The sequence below is a fragment of the Citrus clementina genome, unplaced genomic scaffold (genome assembly GCF_000493195.1).
Source record: "Citrus clementina cultivar Clemenules unplaced genomic scaffold, Citrus_clementina_v1.0 scaffold_3, whole genome shotgun sequence".
Lineage (NCBI taxonomy): Eukaryota > Viridiplantae > Streptophyta > Magnoliopsida > Sapindales > Rutaceae > Citrus > Citrus x clementina.
Window position 1 is genome coordinate 8,116,638 of NW_006262339.1, and position 20,180 is coordinate 8,136,817.

The 20,180-nt window shown below is 32.0% G+C and overlaps 2 protein-coding genes across 2 annotated transcripts in view; one reads left to right on the forward strand and one right to left on the reverse strand.

Annotated features, from left to right (window-relative positions):
• The first annotated feature begins 538 nt into the window (after window positions 1–538).
• LOC18049031 (histone deacetylase 5) lies at window positions 539–6,970 on the forward strand. The gene is made up of 14 exons (XM_006440681.2): window positions 539–841; window positions 936–1,137; window positions 1,867–2,013; window positions 2,172–2,284; window positions 2,634–2,845; window positions 3,874–3,938; window positions 4,120–4,290; window positions 4,424–4,507; window positions 5,010–5,115; window positions 5,199–5,317; window positions 5,933–6,126; window positions 6,325–6,454; window positions 6,557–6,621; window positions 6,743–6,970. The coding sequence occupies exons 1-14, from the start codon at window positions 675–677 to the stop codon at window positions 6,906–6,908; spliced, it is 1,941 nt and encodes a 646-aa protein (XP_006440744.1). The 5' UTR covers window positions 539–674; the 3' UTR covers window positions 6,909–6,970.
• A 6,610-nt stretch (window positions 6,971–13,580) lies between these two features.
• The window catches only part of LOC112099547, an 8,254-nt gene continuing 1,654 nt past the window's right edge, over window positions 13,581–20,180 (reverse strand). The window contains exon 2 of the mRNA XM_024186951.1: window positions 13,581–13,891. Coding sequence (XP_024042719.1) covers window positions 13,581–13,891 — 311 coding nt within the window. The remainder of the gene's footprint in view (window positions 13,892–20,180) is intronic.

Below are 20,180 nucleotides of genomic sequence, written 5' to 3' on the forward strand. Positions count from 1 at the left end.
AATAACACACTTTTCTCTTCAAAAATGAGAAAATAAAAGAATAGTATAATACTAAATTAAAGGCTCTCAAAACCTCTCCAAATGAGATTCTCGAAGAGAAAGGGGGACGATATCATTTGAAGGGTATTTTGAAACACTTTTTTACTTATACAGCTCTTCAATAATAAATGCAATCTCATTTGAAGAGTTTTTAAGTAATGCTATCATATAAAGAATAAAAAAAAAAGATATTTAGACAATTGAAGTATGAAAATTCTTTTAGTTTTTATCTAATAATTAAGAATTAAGAGCTTAAAAATGTTAGGAATTTAGTACAATGTTTTGTAAAGTTACCTGAGGAAAAAGTGAGGTTGTCCTAAAAAATTAAAGATTTTTATAAAATTAATTAATCCATTTAAATATTTTGGAACAAAAAGTAGTAGCATTTCTCATGTTAAATTGACGTGTAATTATTTGATTGGACATAGTAAAAGCATATTCCCTCCCAAATACCCAAATTAAAGGGGGCCAACAACCTTTATACTCAATTCGAATTTCAATTCGAAGCATTATCTCAAAGTACATCAGATCGTCACTTTACTTGAGCGATCTCTCCTCTCTCTGCAGTATTCACGTTGACGTATACATTCAAAAAATTAAGAATTACTAATTAGTGTGGCTGCCTGCCTGCCAGTATGGAGGTGAAATCAGGTGAGGGCAGGACCATAAAACGACGCGTGGGCCTACTGTACGATGAGAGAATGTGTAAACATAACACACCTGACGGTGATTATCACCCCGAGAACCCCAACCGCATCAAAGCTATTTGGAACAAGCTCCAAGCCGCTGGCATTCCTCGACGGTAATATATTTTCTTCTTCTTCTTCTTCTTCTTTTTTTTAATATAATTCATATGATTTTTTTTCTTCTTTTAAATGCCGTATTGTTGCTTATAGGTGTGTCGTTTTAAATTCCAAAGAAGCGAAAGACAAAAATCTACTGTCTGTGCACACGGAAAATCATGTTAATTTGATTAAGAATATAAGCTCAAAGCAGTTTGATTCCCGAAGAGATAGGATTGCGTCAAAATTAAATTCAATTTACTTAAATGAAGGATCATCGGAGGCTGCTTATCTTGCTGCCGGTTCAGTTATAGAGGTAATTTTCAGATAACAGTCTCATATGTCAGATATATATTTTTTTTTTTTCTAAATTTGCTTAAGCATATAGTAAACATATTCGCGAAGTATTAGTATATCATTTGATCTATCACAAGGTGTTAGTTAAATTGTAACGCAACTTAGTGTAGTTTTCTGAAAGTTTCTAGCGATTTGAAGGTCATTAGGTATGATAGCTATAGAAGTTTGTTGAAAATGTTGATTTACATTTCCTCTTCTTTCAAACAGTGTAAAATGTCTTAACAGTTCTTTCAGGTGAATTATATCTAATTAGACCTAAATTTATCTAAACTGTTAGATGGCTTTCAAGTTTCAAGTGGATTTCATTTTTAAAGTTAATTTGACTATATGAATATCACCGACTTCGACAGATATTTTGCCGAAATTTTAATTAGTAGGGAAAAATAAGTGTCTGAATGGATAAGCTCTGGAAACCATTCTTTCTTAGAAAGTTGTCAAGTCATCTCCAACTAACATGTCCAAATGTTTTTCATCTTACTTTCCTTATATATTTCAAGTATTTTATTTAAATCTAAATTTGGTACTCAACTTACCACTTAACAGCAATCTAACAATCCAGTATGCATGAAGCTCTTTCTGCTATTAAGTCAAAAAATATACAGGTCTGAGGAAAACTGTTACATTTTTTCTAAACTAGAAATTTTAGAGCTCATATTTCTTCTCTCCCTTTTTTTTAAATCTCCGATAGGTCGCCGAGAGAGTTGCCGAAGGGGAGTTGAATTCTGCTTTTGCTATTGTGAGACCTCCTGGTCATCATGCTGAACCAGATGAAGCTATGGGATTTTGTCTATACAACAATGTGGCTGTTGCTGCAAGTTTCCTATTAAATGAAAGAGTGAGAGCCAGTTTTCTTTCTTTCTTTCCCCTAGTTTACCATCCATGGAGTTCTATTATTCACTGCATGTAAAGCAAGTGATATGCTTTTCAAAGTTTAACACTCAATCAGTTAGTTACTTGTAGCCTCACCCCCATTTATTGCCATGTATATTACAGCCAGAACTGGGAATCAATAAAATTTTGATTGTTGATTGGGATGTTCACCATGGTAACAGTACTCAAAAGATGTTCTGGAAGGATCCCCGTGTCCTATTCTTCTCTGTTCATAGGTACATATGAACATTGAGCACATAACTATTCTCTTCCTTGATCTTTATCAGAATATTTATATGATTTTGTATTGCTAAAAGTTGCATAATAGATTTCTTGACATGCTTCAAGATCTCTATAATCACCTTATATATTTGTTTCTAGAATATTTTATTTATAGTTATTTGCTCTTCTCAAGAATTCTGCTGATAGCATAACAATCCCCTTTTTGTTGTTTATTTAATTTTTTTCCCCTTTTATTGCCTGCTCAGAAGGGTTTAGTCCCAATTCTTATGTGTTCTGTCCCATAAGATGTTTGGTACTTGATAACTAGATATGTTGACCATATGAAGTTGCCCTTTAATGCAGGCATGAGTTTGGAACTTTTTATCCTGCCAATGATGATGGTTTCTATACTATGATTGGTGAAGGACCTGGTTTGGGATACAACATTAATGTCCCTTGGGAGAATGGGAGGTGCGGTGATGCAGACTATCTGGCAGTTTGGGACCATATTTTACTTCCTGTTGCAAAGGATTTTGGACCTGACATAATCATAATATCTGCTGGATTCGATGCAGGTTGGATAGTTTATTTAAATTTATGGGGCTATATTAGAATGAACTACAATTATCAGTCCTGGTTTTAAATCTCTGTATTGGTCAAATGCATTTTAATAACCTGATCTTGGTGGCTATTGGTCTGATAATTTATTTTTAGTATAAAAATATTTTGCATGATAAATTCAGTATCCTAGTCGGTGAACAAAATTTTCATGATTAATTTATTGGTGATTTTAATGATACAGGTATGCTTAATGCACTTGATGAGATAAACTAACTCGACTTCTAGATGTTTAGCTTTGGGGTCTCAGACATTTTTTCGCTTTCCCCTCTTTGGGAGTTGTCGTTGTGAGTTTGTTAAATCTAGTCGATGTCTTATGTTAGTTTAGTTAACAAGCAACGACAATAAAAGCCTTAAAATGGTGGCCTTATTTAGTTAACAATAAGACATTTATGAAGTTAGTGGTCACGATGCAGAGATCTCAAAATATTATTTATTAGCAAGGGTAGTTAACTTTCTTGCCCTTGGACCTTGACCGAAGCCATTTTCTAGTTGCCTCTTTTTACTTGTGACAGTGAAGCATGTTTTATTGTGGCTTTTATTAATTGGATTTATTTATTTATCACTTAATATTAGTTCTACCTTTTCTCATCTTCTTTAGTTCGACTTCTCAAAATAGCTCCTGCTATCAAAATCAACAATAGTTGCGAAGCTTATGATTTGCCAAGTTTGTATCTTGCTTTTATGAATGAGAAGTTAAAAGAATAACAAAATCCAGAAAGCTTATCTAATCCTTTTCTCAATACGTGGAAATACCGTGGTATTATTATTGCTTTTTTTTTTTGATGGAATGTATTTGTCGCTTTCAGATTACTCTTTAAGATAGTTTTATAATCTGTTTGCATTGTAAATTTACCATAATTAGATTTCTAATAATCAAATAACGTTAGTTCTTTATTCTAGAGTGACATGCTGAGTGCTTCTGGTGGCTCGTTTTCTATCACTTTTTACAACTAAAATATTTTTAATTTGATGCTTGAAACAGCCGCTGGTGATCCTTTAGGAGGCTGCCGTGTCACACCATATGGATACTCAGTTATGTTAAAAAAGGTTAGCATTTTATTTAAATCTTATTCGTAGTCTTCTTTTGAGCTTTTAAATGGTTACACTTTCATTGTTTAATATCAGCATTATGTTGGGTGATTATTTTTCCCTTTTTTTGCAAGCTGGTCTTATGGATTGACTTCTAAATTTTATCACATTCCCTATTCTGTGTTTCTTTTTTCTCCAGTTGATGGATTTTGCTCAAGGTAAGATTGTTTTGGCATTGGAAGGAGGCTACAATCTTGGCTCTATATCAAATTCAGTCCTTGCATGCATGAATGTTTTGCTGGAAGACAAGCCTGTTGCTGGATCTTCAGAGGCCTATCCATTTGAGTCAACATGGCGTGTGATACAAGCGGTAAAATATGATGTCTTACCATCTTCTTTGTTCTATTCATTTGGAAATAATGATTTTACTCTTGGCCACCCTACTTTATCAGGAATAGCTTGTTTTGTTGTTTCGGTTAAGGGATTTGTTATATGTCTTCCAGGTTCGTAAAAAATTAAGTGCTTTCTGGCCAACACTAGCAGATGAACTACCAACCAAGTTAACTAGTTTAAAAGCTCCTCCTGCGGTGAGGGTTTCTCCTCTCTTCATTACAAATGTACTTACATGTCACTATCACATTCTTGTCAGATTTTAGGTTGTTGGTAAATTTATATGAAAACAGCTGATTTTATTTAGCAAGTTCCTTTTTAAGCTGTTCTTCAATTTTCGAGGGATAAAAATTATTTATTAGTTACAAGAATACGTTTCTTGTTGTCCATCATGTTGATCTTTCGAGGGGTTCTTTCTTTGAGGACTCCTTGTTCACATTTTGTAATTATTGTTCTTCTTAATACTAGTTTCTTTGCTTCCTATAAAAAAAAAAAATTGTCGTCTATCATGTATCTACTAGAGACGCATGGTACATAAGGCTAGTCAATCTTTTAGGGTGCTTAAACAATGTGTTTTATGAAATGAAGGGAATAAGAAAAAAATGGAATTGTTGTGTAGCTCTTAATATGAATGAATTTTGGTATTACACTATCCAATCAACCTGTTTACCATGTTGAAATAGTTGATTTGCATCTCAGCATATGATATCAAGCTCTGATTCTGAAGATGAGGATACGAAGGTAGAAACCCTTGAGGCAGTTCTCCAGGTTGCCCTTTCGAAGCTGAAAGTTGATGACGGTCACGGTAGTAATTCAAGTCAGAATAGCTCAAGTCTGAAATTCTTCTCTATTTTTAAGTTCATTTGATTATCTCCAAATTGAATGCAGCTGAACTGGGGATGGCTACCCCATGGAGATCAGAACTCTCAAAAGTTGATGTTTTTTATGCTAGTTTTGGATCGAATATGTGGAAATCAAGATTCCTCTGCTATATTGAAGGTGGACAGGTAATAAATTAAATTACAGTGATATCCCCGGTATTGAAATTAGGCTATGGGATATTATTTCAAATTGAGATTAATGATGCTCTGAAATTCATTAATTTTACCATAAGCTTGAACTATTTGAATTAGTAATTGTGTTTTCCTTTTCTTATTTTAATCTTCTATCAACATCAGTTACTAATGCTTCATCCTGTAAGACTGAGCACAAAGAGAAATGAAACGAATGAATAATAAAAGAACAAAGAGCCGGTAGAGTAATTAGAAATTGGCCTTTATGTTCATATGTTTTTCATGAAATAATGTCTTTGCCTGGAAAGTCCCTTTCTTTTACCAGAAATTGTTCAAATATTGGGCGGAAATATTAATGAAAATTTGTCTGTGTTAGCAAAGAGGAGATATGGCTTAATGAGAGCGAGTTTAATGACTGTCAAGGTTTCATGTTACTGTCTTCCAACGAAGGAAGATTTGCTGTTGATTTATACTTGTCAATCATTTGCTTGGAGTCTGATTGTCTTTAATTATCCCCTTCATTGTTGTTCATTGTTTGGCCATGATATAAATTTATTGCTAAGCTGTCTATTTCTTGCATACTTTTAATAGCTATATATTGACTTTCAGGTAGAAGGTATGCAAAAGCCATGTTCTGGTTCAAAGGATAGGAACCCACCGAAAGAGATTTTGTGGAAAACTTTCCCTCACCATTTATTCTTTGGTCATGATTCCTCTCACACATGGGGTCCTGGAGGGGTTGCTTTTCTTAACCCTGAATGTGACTGTCGACATAAAGCTTACTTGTGTCTGTACAGAATTACGTATGTCATTTCCTCTGTTTATGTTTTGCATCCCACAAATTGGTTCCTCTTTACCTTTCTTTGAGGGTGTGTCTCCACATGAATTATTGATCTTAGTATGAATGACAATGATCTCCTAATTTAACATTGGGCTATTGAAGGTTGAGTTTTAAACTTGCTTTGATCATCTTCTGAACTCATATTTCTTTTTCTAAACAGGCTAGAACAGTTCAATGATGTTTTACTTCAGGAAAATGTCTATAGTGATGACGTGAGTTCTCCTTTATTTGATACGAATGATTTAAACTCTGTTGCAAACAAGAAGGCTGTTTCCTTGGAGGCTCTCAAGGTAATGCTTCTGCAATGCTTTGTTCCTTAAATATCTTCCTGCAAAATACATTAAGTTATTTTTCCTTTGTTGTTGATTAAGCTGCATTGAATTTTCATTCAGAATGGCTGGTATCATAATGTTGTTTACCTGGGGAAGGAGCATGGTATCCCAATACTGACAATGACGTAAGCATAAGAAAGCACATTTCTGTTTACATGTGTATTTCTTCCACCAAATCACTTTCGACACTCATGTAGTTTAACTCAGAATTTTCTACTGATCAATCATCTACTATTTTTGATTCAGGTGCTCACTTTCAGCTGTTGGAAAATTCAAATCAGGGGAGTTCCCCTTGCGTGCCCCTGCCCCGCCATATACCAATACCTTAATAAAAGGCCTGGTAGAAGGGAAACAGCTCTCGGAAGAGGAAGCCAAGGCTTACATACACGAAGCTTCCACTAAGCGACTGTGATTGCAACTGCTTTGCTTGCTGTAAATGAAGTGAAAACCCTGCCACATCAGAGTGAAAAAAAAGAAAAAAGAAAAGAAAAAAGAAAAGAAAAAAAAAGTTTCCACTCTTGTTTAGAAAAGTGAAACTGAAATAGTGAATCAGTGATAGGCAATATCTGTGATTGTGTATTTTGAATTTTATTTATTTTGGAATCCTAATTATTATCCTCTGTAAGTAAATCAATCTGTCTTTGTTTCTTCTTGGATATGTTTGAACATGTTTGCCGTTTGTAGTGGGATTGGGACATCTTATGCAACATTAATTTCTAATTGGGGATTGTTAGCATACATGTATCTATAATGTTGATTTTGATGATAACAAAAAAGATTAAGAATGATTAAGTTTTTAAAAGTTCCAATTATTTTAAATAAATCATTATTTTCATAATATAAAAGTTTTATACTTAATAGAAAAATGATTTTATGAAATTGGTTGTTTTCAATTAATGGTTTAAATTGAAAAAGTTTTGAAACTCTGGAAATGAATTTATTTGTAAAGTTTTATGACAATTTGGGTTATAGTATAATTATAAAAAGTTTTGGGGTAAAATTATAATTTTAAAAAATAATTTTACTGTAGCAAATGGCTAACTGTTTACTGAAAACGTCTAATCGATAATTTTCAAAAAGTATATTTTGCAAAGTATTGTTAAAATGATGATTCTGGAAAATAACGATGAACCGTTTAGTGAAAACGGTGAACCGATTATTTCCAGATTGTTAACCTTGAATCGTTTAGTGAGAATGGTTAAGCCAAATTTATTTTGCAGGTCTCTGGAAATTAACGGTGAACCGATAGTGACAAACGGTTAACCGTTTATTTGAAATTCAGCTCAACGGTAACTTTGACTAGAATAAACGGTGAACCGTTTACAGTTAACGGCGATCCGTTTATGGGCAGACAATCAATAACGGCTAGTTTTTCAGCTTCAACTATAAATAAGCTTAATCCAATTCAAACAAGGAGATTTCCAACGATCATCATTGAGCAAAATATTGAGAATACAACTTTCATTAAGCTTTAAATCCTTGTATTCATCTCATTCATTCACACATTGAACTTTCACTTGTGATCAAATATATTGTGTGTGAGATATTCATTTGTAATCCTTTTTGTAAAATCAAGTTAAAAGATTGTAAGTGTTAGGATACACTTGGGTTAAGAGACTGGAGATAATCTCTTGTTGTGAAGGTCTATTGACACCTTAGAAGTCAATTGTAAGCATTTGAAGCCTTGGAGGCTTACTTAGTGAAATCCTCAAGCCCGGTGAGCTTGGAGGCGTGGACGTAGGCGGGGATTACCGAACCCGTAAAAATCATTATGTTTGTTTTCTCTTCCCTTAGTCTTTTTATGGTACTTGATTGATTTATTTGTTATTGCTTTAAATCCGTCTTAGATTCGCATTGAGTTTTGTTTTAAAATTGAATAATTTTTAATATTCCAATTCACCATTCTTTTGGGTTGCATAACTAAAATTTCAGGGATATATTTAACGTTAACAGTTTGATTGATTAAAAGTTAGAAACTGCCAACTAATATTGACACCCATTATTTTGACCAATTAGATTTAATTACTACTTTGTTTTGAATCATAGTAAAAAGTTAAGTGGGGATAGGTTCAATAGACATACTTTTACACAATATTTTAACTATTAAGATTAAAACTAATCAATCATGATATTTTTTAGTTTTAAAAACTAACAGGATCACCCTATGTTACGTTGAACGTAACATGCACACACTCACAATAACAATAACGGATCCCACTATTAACACTGTTGCTGTGAGTGTGTGTATGTTACGTTCAACGTAACATATCACTGGCCAAACTAACATACCAATGCAGCGGATCTCCAATGATGATAAATTATTACTCATTTTTCTCTCTCTTACTTAATATATTCCTATCATTAATATATTCCAATTTTCAGGAGTGATGCCGTACAGGACTGACTCAAATTCACGTCTGTTTGAACTTGGCGCCATTGCCAATGCTACTGTTGTGCAATTTCTAACTTGGAGAATATGATGGTAGCTAGTAGTACTTATAGAGGATAGTTCCCTGTTCCGTAAAGGGAAAAATAATTTCCTACACCTGAGAGGGATTCGTTAATCCTTTCCTGCATGGGATTAGGAAACAGGAACAGTAGTTTCCTAATTACTAATTCATGATTGTAGTATAAAATTTTTATATAATAGAGCTTCTTAATTTATCGAGTATTTAATTATAAACAGTTTACTGTAATTTGCTAATTTGTATTAATAAATTCATAACCGCAGTTTCACTTTTTAGTTTCTTATTATTGGCGTTGCTGCCGAGCTAAGCACTTTCACTTGAACCATTATTTGAAGGCTACTAATTTGTTCCTCTCATCGCTTTTATTGGCATTGATATCGTCTAAGTTATATTAAATACAATAATTTATTATCGTCTAAGCATCAATCATAACCACCAATGTCTCGAGTGGTGTTCTTCAGTTGCAAGAAATGGGGAGGGAGAGAGGAAAGAAAAAGAGAGGAAGGGAGAGGAAATAAGAGAAACAAACAACAAAATTAAATTTTCATATTTACCACTATAACTAATTATATTTATTTAAATTTATTTTTAAATAAATTGTGTAGAAATATAATTCAATTTAGAATTAAAAATTAAAAAAAAAACTCACTAACAATGCCATTGGAACCATAGCTACTGCAACAACACCTTTCTCTGCCATGCGATTTCATCATTCTGTTAAAAAAAAATTGATTTTTTTCATCTACTCCACTAGTAGTGTCTATTAATCTTTCGATTCGCCGGATCTAATGATATTTAGATGGATTCAAGGATTTTGCCTAGTATTTGAACTAATTAAAATTCACTGCGATCACCAATGGCGGCATTATGTAGATCGGCAGAGAAAGAATCCGATGGTGCCGGCAATGAGGATCCACACGCGTATGGTGATGGCTGTCTGGCATCTTTTTATATTTTATATTTTATTTTTTCTAAATTAATTAGATTATAGAATTATTAATAACACACAATAATTATAAATAACTAAAAATGAATTAATTAGACCTTTTAAATGGGTAAATTTAGAAGTTTTGATATCTTATGAGTGTGGTTTAATAGAATTTAAATTTGTGTAGAAATTAAATTCCAATATGTTATTGCCAGCTAAACAATACAAAGGGAAAATAAATACCAATTCTTTTGTTCTCCCGCTCCTACATCTCGAACCAAACACTTGTTCGAACAAACACCACCTCACCATCTACTCACACTTGCAAAGTCTTGGTGAAATAGTTTCCTCTTCAAAATCATATTAATTTCCTCCAATATTTTAGGAATTTTTTTATAATTTGTTATTAATATTAAATAAATTTAATAGAATAAAATAAAATAAAAAACTGATTTTTGTTTTTTTTTTTGAAGATAAATTCATTAAATAAACGCGATTACAAATTGTTCAATAACCAACGAGGTGGAACAGCACTCCACTCGCTAGGACCTGACAAAGAACCCCCCACCCTAGCGACTCTATGGGCAGCAACGTTCGCAGATCGACGGACAAAAGAGAATTGCACTTCTCCTAATTCCTGAGCTAAGAAACGGCATTCCTCAATGATGAGGCCAAAGCCATTGGGACTTGAAAGATTCTCAGTTAAAGCCTTAAAAACCTGCAGACAGTCCACTTCAATAATCACACGAGGAAGGTGCAAACATTTCAACCAGCTAAGAGCTTCTCTAACACCAAGCGCCTCTGCTTCTCTAGCCCCAAGACTTCCAGTAAAACAATCACATTTTGCAGCCAAGAAATTACCCTCAAAGTTGCGAACCACACAACCGAAGCTAATCTTCGACTGAGATGAAAACACAGCAGCATCAACGTTACACTTAAACCATCCATCATGAGGTCTTTCCCAACACACAGCCCCATGCCTCAAACTACTCCCAAATGCATCATCAAACAGAATCTGTTTCCTCCAATATTGCCACTGGTGAAGAAGGTGACCAGCTGAGTTAAGAGTTTGATAAACCCGACCACACCTGCTGTTCCAAACTTTATCATTACGCTGAACCCAAATCCTCCAGCAAACCATAGCTGCAAGCTCACACTCCTCTTTACTACAACGGTTAAATATAATGCCAAGCCACTCCATAAAGGAAGAAATGTGACCAATATATCCTATCGGAGAAGCAATCCAGCAAGCTTTGGCAAAACCACAGTCCACCAAAATATGAATTATAGATTCATTACAAGTGTTACATACAACGCAAAGAGGCAGTACCTGAACTCTACGCCGAAGTAGATTATCATACGTAGGTAGCACATTCGTAGCAGCACGCCAAAGGAAATTCTTCACTTTACTCGGCACCTCCAATTTCCACAACCGTCGCCAGAAACTCAAAGCAGAGGTATTAGCATCATAAGTCATCAGCTTATAACAGCTACGCACTGAAAAAACACCCCCTGGATCAGCCAACCAGTGCCACATATCACGATCCCTACGAACACTAAGGGGGATTTTCAGAATGAGGTCTATATCCCTGGTATTAAATAAATCAGTGACAACATCAAAATCCCACCGACGCTCATCAGCCACCATCAAGCTGCACACTGGAGCCATCAAAATTTCCTCAGGCAGCTCAGAAGTAGTGAATCCATCCTCAAGGTCAGGGAGCCACGGATCTTTCCCAATAAGAACCTGCTGCCCGCTTCCAATCTGAATTCTGCTACCCCGTAAAACCACTTCCTTCGCAGCCATTATGGATCGCCAAATAAAGCTCGGGTTAAAACCCAAATTAGCATCAAGGATTGAGGATCGAGGGAAATAACGAGCCTTAAGCACCTTTGCAACAAAAGAAGTTGGGCTTGTCAACAGTTTCCACACCTGTTTACCCAACATTGCAACATTGAAAATATGAATTTGCTTGAAACCCAACCCCCCAAAATCCTTCGGTTTGCACATGCGTTCCCACTTCATCCAATTAATTCCACCCCCACCATTACGCTTACCACCCCACCAAAATGAATTCATCATAATCTCAAGCTCCTTGCAAAGATCAAGCGGAAGAAGGTAGACATTCATTACATATTTAGGCATTGCTTGAGCCACTGTTTTCAGCAAAACTTCTTTTCCGGCTCTAGATAACAGCCTTATATTCCATACTTGCAGCTTTTGCCAGACTTTGTCTCGAATGCTCTGAAATACGGCCCTCTTATTTCGTCCAATGCAGGAAGGAAGTCCCAAGTAAGCCCCATGATCAGAGGTAACATTAACAGCCAACACCCCACATACCTGACTAGCAACATCAGCAAGCACATTAGCACTAAAAGAAATCGAATATTTATTGAAATTTACTTTTTGCCCAGAAGCACGACTATATGAAGCTAGAATATCCCTCATTAGCACTGCTTCCTGCTGGTTTGCTCGGAAAAACAGAAAGGAATCATCGGCAAAAAATAAATGGGACACCATTGGAGCACTTCTAGCCACCTTCACACCATGAATCAAACCAGCCTTTTCATTTACTCGAATCAGGGAGCTCAACCCTTCAGCACACAAAATGAACAAGTACGGGGATAACGGATCACCTTGGCGTAGTCCTCTGCTAGGAATAATCGGCCCCACTTCCTTACCATAACGAAGCACGTTGTATTGCGCTGTTGAAACACAAAGCATTATCAAATCCACCCATTTTTCCGCAAACCCCATTCTTAGCATTATAGCTTGGAGAAACTTCCACTCGATACGGTCATATGCCTTAGACATATCTATTTTAAGGGCCGCACAGCCATGCTTCCCTTGTCTCTTTCTCTTCAAAAAATGGAGGATTTCGGCCGAGATAATTATATTGTCGGTGATTGCTCTGCCGGGACTAAAAGCACTTTGGGCCTCAGAGACAACCGAAGCAAGCACTGCCCTCATTCTATTAGCAAGCATTTTAGATATGATCTTGTACAGAACATTACACAGCGCAATGGGCCGCATATCAGCTAAGGTCTCAGGCTGCTGCTTTTTCGGAATCAAAATAATAGATGTATCATTAAGTCTCACTGGAAAGGAACAACTATTAATAAAGTTCAAGCAAGCTTGCACCACATCCTCACCAACAATATTCCAAAATTTTTGATAAAAGGCAGGATTCATACCATCAGACCCTGGAGATTTATCCGAATGCATATCAAACAAGGCATCTTTAACTTCAACAGCTGAGAATGGAGCCAAGAGCATCATGTTCTGATCCTCGGTGCTGTTCTTCTCTACACATCTTAAAACCTCCTCACTACTGCAACATTCAGTTTGAAATAACGTGCTGAAATAATCCACAATCATCCCATCAATCTCCTCTTGATTAGAGCACCAAATTCCTTGTCTATTTCGCAATCTTTCAATAGAGTTCCTACGCTTCCTTGCTGAAGCCGTAGCATGAAAAAACCGTGAATTCCTATCTCCCTCTTTAAGCCAAAGGGATTTTGCTCTCTGCTTCCAGAAGACTTCATGACTATGGAGGAGAGCATTATACCGATTCCTGGCCTCCACAAACGCCTCCACACTCCCTTGGTCACGCCGCCCCCTTAACCGAGCCATAAGACATTTACAATCAGAGATACGCTTACGAAAATCACGAGCCAAATGACCCCCCTACTGGAACAAGTCAGCACCACACCGCGAAATCTTTTGCTGGATGGAACAGCCCGAAGAAGAGTTCCAGCTATTTGTAATAACCTCAACACAATCCCGTTCTCGCAGCCACAAATTCTCAAAACGGAATCGCTTATGCCTACTGGTAGTATTAATAGGATTCAGATCCATGAAAATAGGTAAGTGGTCAGAACAAGAGGCCTCCAAGCTCATAACTTTAACCCGAGCAAAACGATGAAGCCATTCAGCTGAGGCTAGGACTCTATCCAGCCTCTCTTCCAAAAACTGATTTTTGTTTAAATCTTCAGAAACTGATATTTGTATAGCTCACAAACTTTGTATGAAAATTGTATATTCATGAACTTCGAAGGACATGCAATGTTTTCTGCTTGCTCATCTAAAAAATAAACTATACTAATGAGTCAACCTACCATGCAGCGCTGTATCTGATACAACGCTTGCATGCAACCGGTACAACCGGTTTTTAACCGGATAATATAATAAAAATTACATTTTTATTTGTTTTTAATGTGAAAAAATTATGAAAAATTATGAAAAAAAAAGATAAAATTGTAATTAAATGAGGAAAAATATTGTAATAATTTTAAATTTAAAAATAGTACAAAAAATATATAAATATACCATAAAATGATTATATTCCTACTTATTTTGTCACATTTCAATATTTATAATGCATATTTCAAGTTTACTTTTCAATTCCTATTTTTCCTCACGCTTTATCTAAATTTTGGTACGTTGTTCCAACTCATTTTCCCACTAGTTTTTAGTTCTATATATCCACTCTTTTCATTAACTTCCAACTTTTTAGGTGAATATTTCAATTTTATTTTTGTATCTCTATAATGTGTTAAACTTTATCTAGTTATTGGTGAATTATTCCAATTTATTTTTCTACCACTTTTTAGTTCTATATTCCTATTATTTTTATTGAATTCCAACATTTTGGATAAATATATCAAGTTTAGTTTTTAGATCTCTACTTCTCATTTGAATTTATTAAATTCTTGGTAAATTATTTCAATTTTTGGGTTAACTTTTTCAACTCTTATTCCCACCATTTTTTAGTTCTATATTCCTAATATTTTTATTGAATTCTAAAATTTTGTTTAGATATTTCAAGTTCAATTTCTAGATCCCTACTTTCCGTTGGAATTTATCAAATTTTTGGTAAGTTGTTTCAATTCATTTTTTCATTAGTTATTAGTTCTATATTTCCAGTTTTTTCATTAAATTTCTAATTTTTAGGTTAATATTTCAAGTTTATTTTTTAATCTCTATATTCTATTAGACTTTATCTAGTTATTACTAAGTTATTCCAATTTATTTTTCCACTACTTTTTGGTTCAATATTCCTACTCTTTTTATTGAATTCCAATATTTTAGGTAAATGTATCAAATTTACTTTTTAGATCCCTACTTCACGTTTAAATTTATCAAATTATTGTTAAGTTATTTTAACTTTTAGGTTAATTTCTTCCACTCTTATTTCCACCACTTTTTGGTTCTATATTTCCACTCTTTTCATTGAATTCTAACATTTTGCTTGGATATTTCAGGTTCATTTTCTAGATCTCAATTGGTTGTTAAATTTTATCAGATTCTTGCTAAGTTCTTCAAACTTTTAGGTTATGCTCTTCAACTCTTATTTCCACCATTTTTTGGTTCTATATTTCTACTATTTTTACGTAATTTCAATATTTTTTCCAAATGTTTCAAGTTTATTTCTTGATCCCTACTTGTTGTTGGATTTATCAGATTCTTAGTAACTCATTCCAAGTTTTAGGTTAAGCTCTTCAACTCTTTTTTTCACTACTTTTTGATTTTAGATTCCTACTCTTTTCATTGAATTCTAATATTTGCCATAGATTTTTCAAGTTCATTTTTTAAATCAGATGTTTCAAGTTTATTTTTTAAATTCCTAATAATTGTTAAAGTTTATCAAGTTATTAGTAAGTACTCATAACTTTTGGGTTAAACTCTTCAATTATTGTTCCCACAACTTTTTGGTACTATATTTCTATTAGTTTAATTGAATTCCAACATTTTGGGTAAATATATCCAGTTTAGTTTTTATATCCATACTTTCTGTTAAAATTTATCAAAATCTTTGTAAGTTGTTCCAACATTTGAGTTAACCTCTTCAACTTTTGTTCCCATCAAATTTTGGTTCAATATTTCTATTTTTTTTATTGAATTCCAACATCTGGGTGAATGTTTCAAGTTTATTTTTAAGATATCTATTTTTCATTGGAATTTATCAAACTCTTGTTAAGTCATTCCAACTTCTGAGTTATGCTTTTGCACTCCTTTTCCACCATTTATTGGTTCTATATTCCTACTCTTTTTATTGAATTCCAATATTTGGGTAAATATATCAAGTTATGTTTTCAAACCCCTGCTTTCCATTAAAATTTATCAAATTCTTTGTCAGTTGTCCCAACTTTTGGGTCAACGTTTTCAACTTATTTTCTCACCAAATATTGGTCCTATATTCATAATTTTTTTTTATTGAATTCCAATATTTGAGCACATATTTCAAGTTTATTTTTTAGTTCTCTACTTTTCATTATAATTTATTAAATTCTTGTCAAGTTGTTTCAATTTCTGCGTTAAGCACTTCCACTCATTTTCCTACCATATATTGGTTCTATATTCTTACTCTTTTAATTGAATTTCAATATTTTATGTGGATGTTTCAAGTTTATTTTTCATATCCCTATTCACTATTGGAATTTATCATATTATTGGTAGATACTTACAACTTTTTGGTTAAGTTGTTCAACTATTATTATCATCACATTTTGGGTATATATTCCTATTTTTTTTTTTACTAAATTCCAATATCCTGGGTTAATATTTCAAGTTCATTTTTAAGATCCTTATTTGTCATTGGAATTCATCAAATTCTTTGTAAGTTGTTCCAACTATTGTGTTAACTTCTTCAACTCTTTTTCCACAATACTATATTCCTACTCTTTTTATTGAATTCCAACATTTAGGTGAATGTTTTAAGTTCATTTTTCGGATCTCGACTTTTCATTGGAATTTATCAAATTCTTATCAAGTTATTCCAACTTTTAAGTTTTGCTCTTCCACTCATTTTTCCATCATTTTTTGGTTCTATATTCTCACTCTTTGTATTGTATTCCAATATTTTGATTAAATGTTTCAAGTTTATTTTTTGTAGTCCTACATTTTGTTAATCAATTTCAACTTTATTTTCAGAATTTTTTGGTTACATATTCCTACTCTTTTAAGTGTATTCCAATATTTTAGCTGACGGTCCAATTTTACTTCATAAATTCATGCTTTCTATTATATTTTTTCAACTTTTTAGTAAATTATTCTCACGTTTAAGTTAAGTTATTCCTACTCTTTTACACCTTACAATGGTTTTTATGTTCATATTATTTCATTATATTCCAACACTATAGATACATGTTCCATTTCCTTTTTTAACTAATACTAATATTACTTTTTTAAAATAACAACAATATCAGTAAGGCCAATTATATATAACCCCTTATTATTTTAACAAATATCAATTTACTATACAATATTGAAAATTTTTTTATTGCAACCCTTTATCATTTCCAACATTTTGGGTCTTTAATTTAAGTTCTTTTTTTAAATCTCCGTTGCTTCATTAGTTCTTTTGAACTTGAATGTATATGTACTTAAGCTTTTAATCTTTATACATATTTATTATCATTTAATCATTTTAATTAATAGTATTTAGTTATATTTAAAATAAACCATATTTATTTATCTTTAAACTAAAATAATCAAGAATTAAGATTTTTTTTAATTCGAATTAAATTTTTACCACTCGATTTTCTTTTCAAATTAGTTTTATTAATTTCTAATGACTTTAAAAAATATTTATGTTATTAATTATAAATATTAGTATATTATACTTGGATTATTACCACTATTATTATTATTTTTTACTATTACTATGATTATAATTACTACAAGGCTATGGCTACTTTGGAGTTGCTCTAAGGTAGAGCACAAATTATAACCACATACGTAAAGTAATAAATAGTAAAAAAAACTCATTATAACTTTGATCATATGGTTATGAAATGGTGTCTACCTTAGAGCGATTCTAATATAACCGGACCTTTACTCTAATCATGAGATTTTTTAACAACATTTTTTCTTATAAGGAGCATTCTTCCTTTTCATTTTTAAATATGTATATAATTTTCAATTTATAAAATAAGTTCTTCAATTTTCAAGACTTAGCGAAAATAATTTTCAGAAATTTATTATGGCCAATATGGTACGATGAAAATCTAACATCATAGTAAGAACACTTTGTAATATGATTTTGCATGTTTAATTAATTTATCTTTTTCAAATGGTCTTTTTTACTCGTAAATTTATTGGCATTTATTTACAAATAAATTATAATGTCGTACTAATTTATTAGATGCACTTAAAAAGACACAAGACCAGAATATGTAACAATAATTGCCCAGCCTACATTCCTTTAATTTCTACAAACGCACTCCTTGATACAAGTGTAAAGTCCTCAATCTTCCTCAAAAAATTTTACATGCCATCAATAAAATTTTCAAGTCATTTTTAATTGCCTTTATCATTTTTAACACTTTGGGTCCATAATCTAAGCCTTTTTTTTTTTGTTCTTGAGATCTCTTAAACTTGATTGTATATATACTTGAGCTTTTAGTCTTTATACATATTATTCTCATTTTATCATTTTAATTGATTATTTTTAGTTATCCTTGAAATAAATTATGTATTTATTTCCATCTTTCTCTTTACTTTTTAAAATAATTTCTTTAATTTTTCAAAACTTCAACAAAAAATAAAAAATAATATGTAAGAGTGCATGCAATTACTATGCTTCTCAAAAACTTTATTTTTCAAAAAAAATATTTTTTAAAAGTTACGACAGTATATGTTATAAAAATATTTTATCTTTTTTTTTTCCTTGGGATCAATTGATAGGATGAGATTTCTTTAAGTTAAATTTATTTATACTTAGCTTTTGATCTAAAATAATTGTATTTATATACCTTAGACTAAAATAAATCAAGAATTGATTTTTTTGAATTCGTATAAAATTTTACCAATCTAGTTTCTTTTCAAAATAGTTTTCTTAATTTCTTATTACTTCAACCAAAAATTTATTTTATTAATTACAAATATTATAATATTATACTTGTATTACTAATATTACTATTATTTATTTTTTCTGTTACTACAATTATTTTTATTACTCTCAAGCCTCATGAGATTTGTTAAGAACAATTTTTTTTTGGTTTATAATGAGTACCACTCTTTTTTCTAATGCATGTATATAATTTTCAATATATAAAATAAGTTCTTGAATTTTTCAAGACTTAGCTAAATAATTTTTAAAAGTTTATTATGGCCAATATAACATTAGGAAAATAAAAACTTTTTAATGTGATTCTGGCATGTTTAATAGTTAATTTTCTTTGTAAATGGTCTTTTACTCATTGATTTGTTAGCATTTGTTTATAAATAAATAATATTCATGGATATGATTTTGGTGTATTTAATTTTTCTTTTAAAAATAATCTACTACCATCTGTTGGCATTTGTTCGTAAACGAAAATTATCCATAACTTCAAGAAATTTAATTTTGATAATGAATTTGATCATTTATACTTAACTTTTGATCTTAATACATATTTACGTTTATTTACCATTTAAATAATAATTATAATCAATTTTTTTTATTATGATTTAAAGAGTATCATTCTTTTTCAAGAATGCATGTCTCCTAAAAACAAGTACGGTATATAATTTTCAATTTCCGAAATAAGTTCTCCAATTTTTCATGATATAATTGAAACCATTTCGAAAAGCTATGCTATCTATCTTCATAAGACTTAATAAATTTAATTTGAAAATTTAACAATAACGATCAATATTCTCAATTAGCATTTATGAATTACAAGTTTACAATCACATGGATTGACCTATTCTTATTTTCCTCTGAAAAAAATTTTAACATGAAAAATAAAATTTATTTCAAATAAATGTCTAAATTCAGGTTTTAGATCATGAAAATATCGGCAATAACAAAAATGCCGATCAATTACATTGGCAACAATAATCAAGCAAACTGGATCTTCATGAAAACAAATAGAATTTCCCATTAATAATATCAGTGGAGTAGAACGGAACATATTGTCAAAAAGAATTGGTTAAAACTAATAAAACAGGAGCTGAATACGCCACAATCCCTAGAGTAATAAGACACAATGATATACAAATTAAAATAAGAAGAGTTCAATATCTATTTTTATACCATTTCCATTCATACTACAAATTACTGCTTCATGTCATATTTTTATTTACTACTGTGATTAAAGAAAATTGTAACAAGCAGATCAAAATCCTTCCAAATGTCGAATTACAGACTACAGAAACTCAAGACAAAAGGAAACATAATGAAAAATTGGGAAAGCTAAGTGCCCTTTTATCCCGAAGAAAAGGAAACATAAACAACATCTTAGGTGCAGTAAAGAAAATAATCCTTACTGCAAGAGAAAAGAAAAAAAAAAAGAAAAAATT

Bases quoted from the DNA above. Each gene is read 5' to 3' on its own strand.
- LOC18049031 (XM_006440681.2), top strand. From the start codon at position 675: ATGGAGGTGAAATCAGGTGAGGGCAGGACCATAAAACGACGCGTGGGC. The intron at 2,285-2,633 runs GTACATATGAAC...CCTTTAATGCAG, and splicing joins CTATTCTTCTCTGTTCATAG to GCATGAGTTTGGAACTTTTT. The intron at 4,508-5,009 runs GTGAGGGTTTCT...TTTGCATCTCAG, and splicing joins GTTTAAAAGCTCCTCCTGCG to CATATGATATCAAGCTCTGA.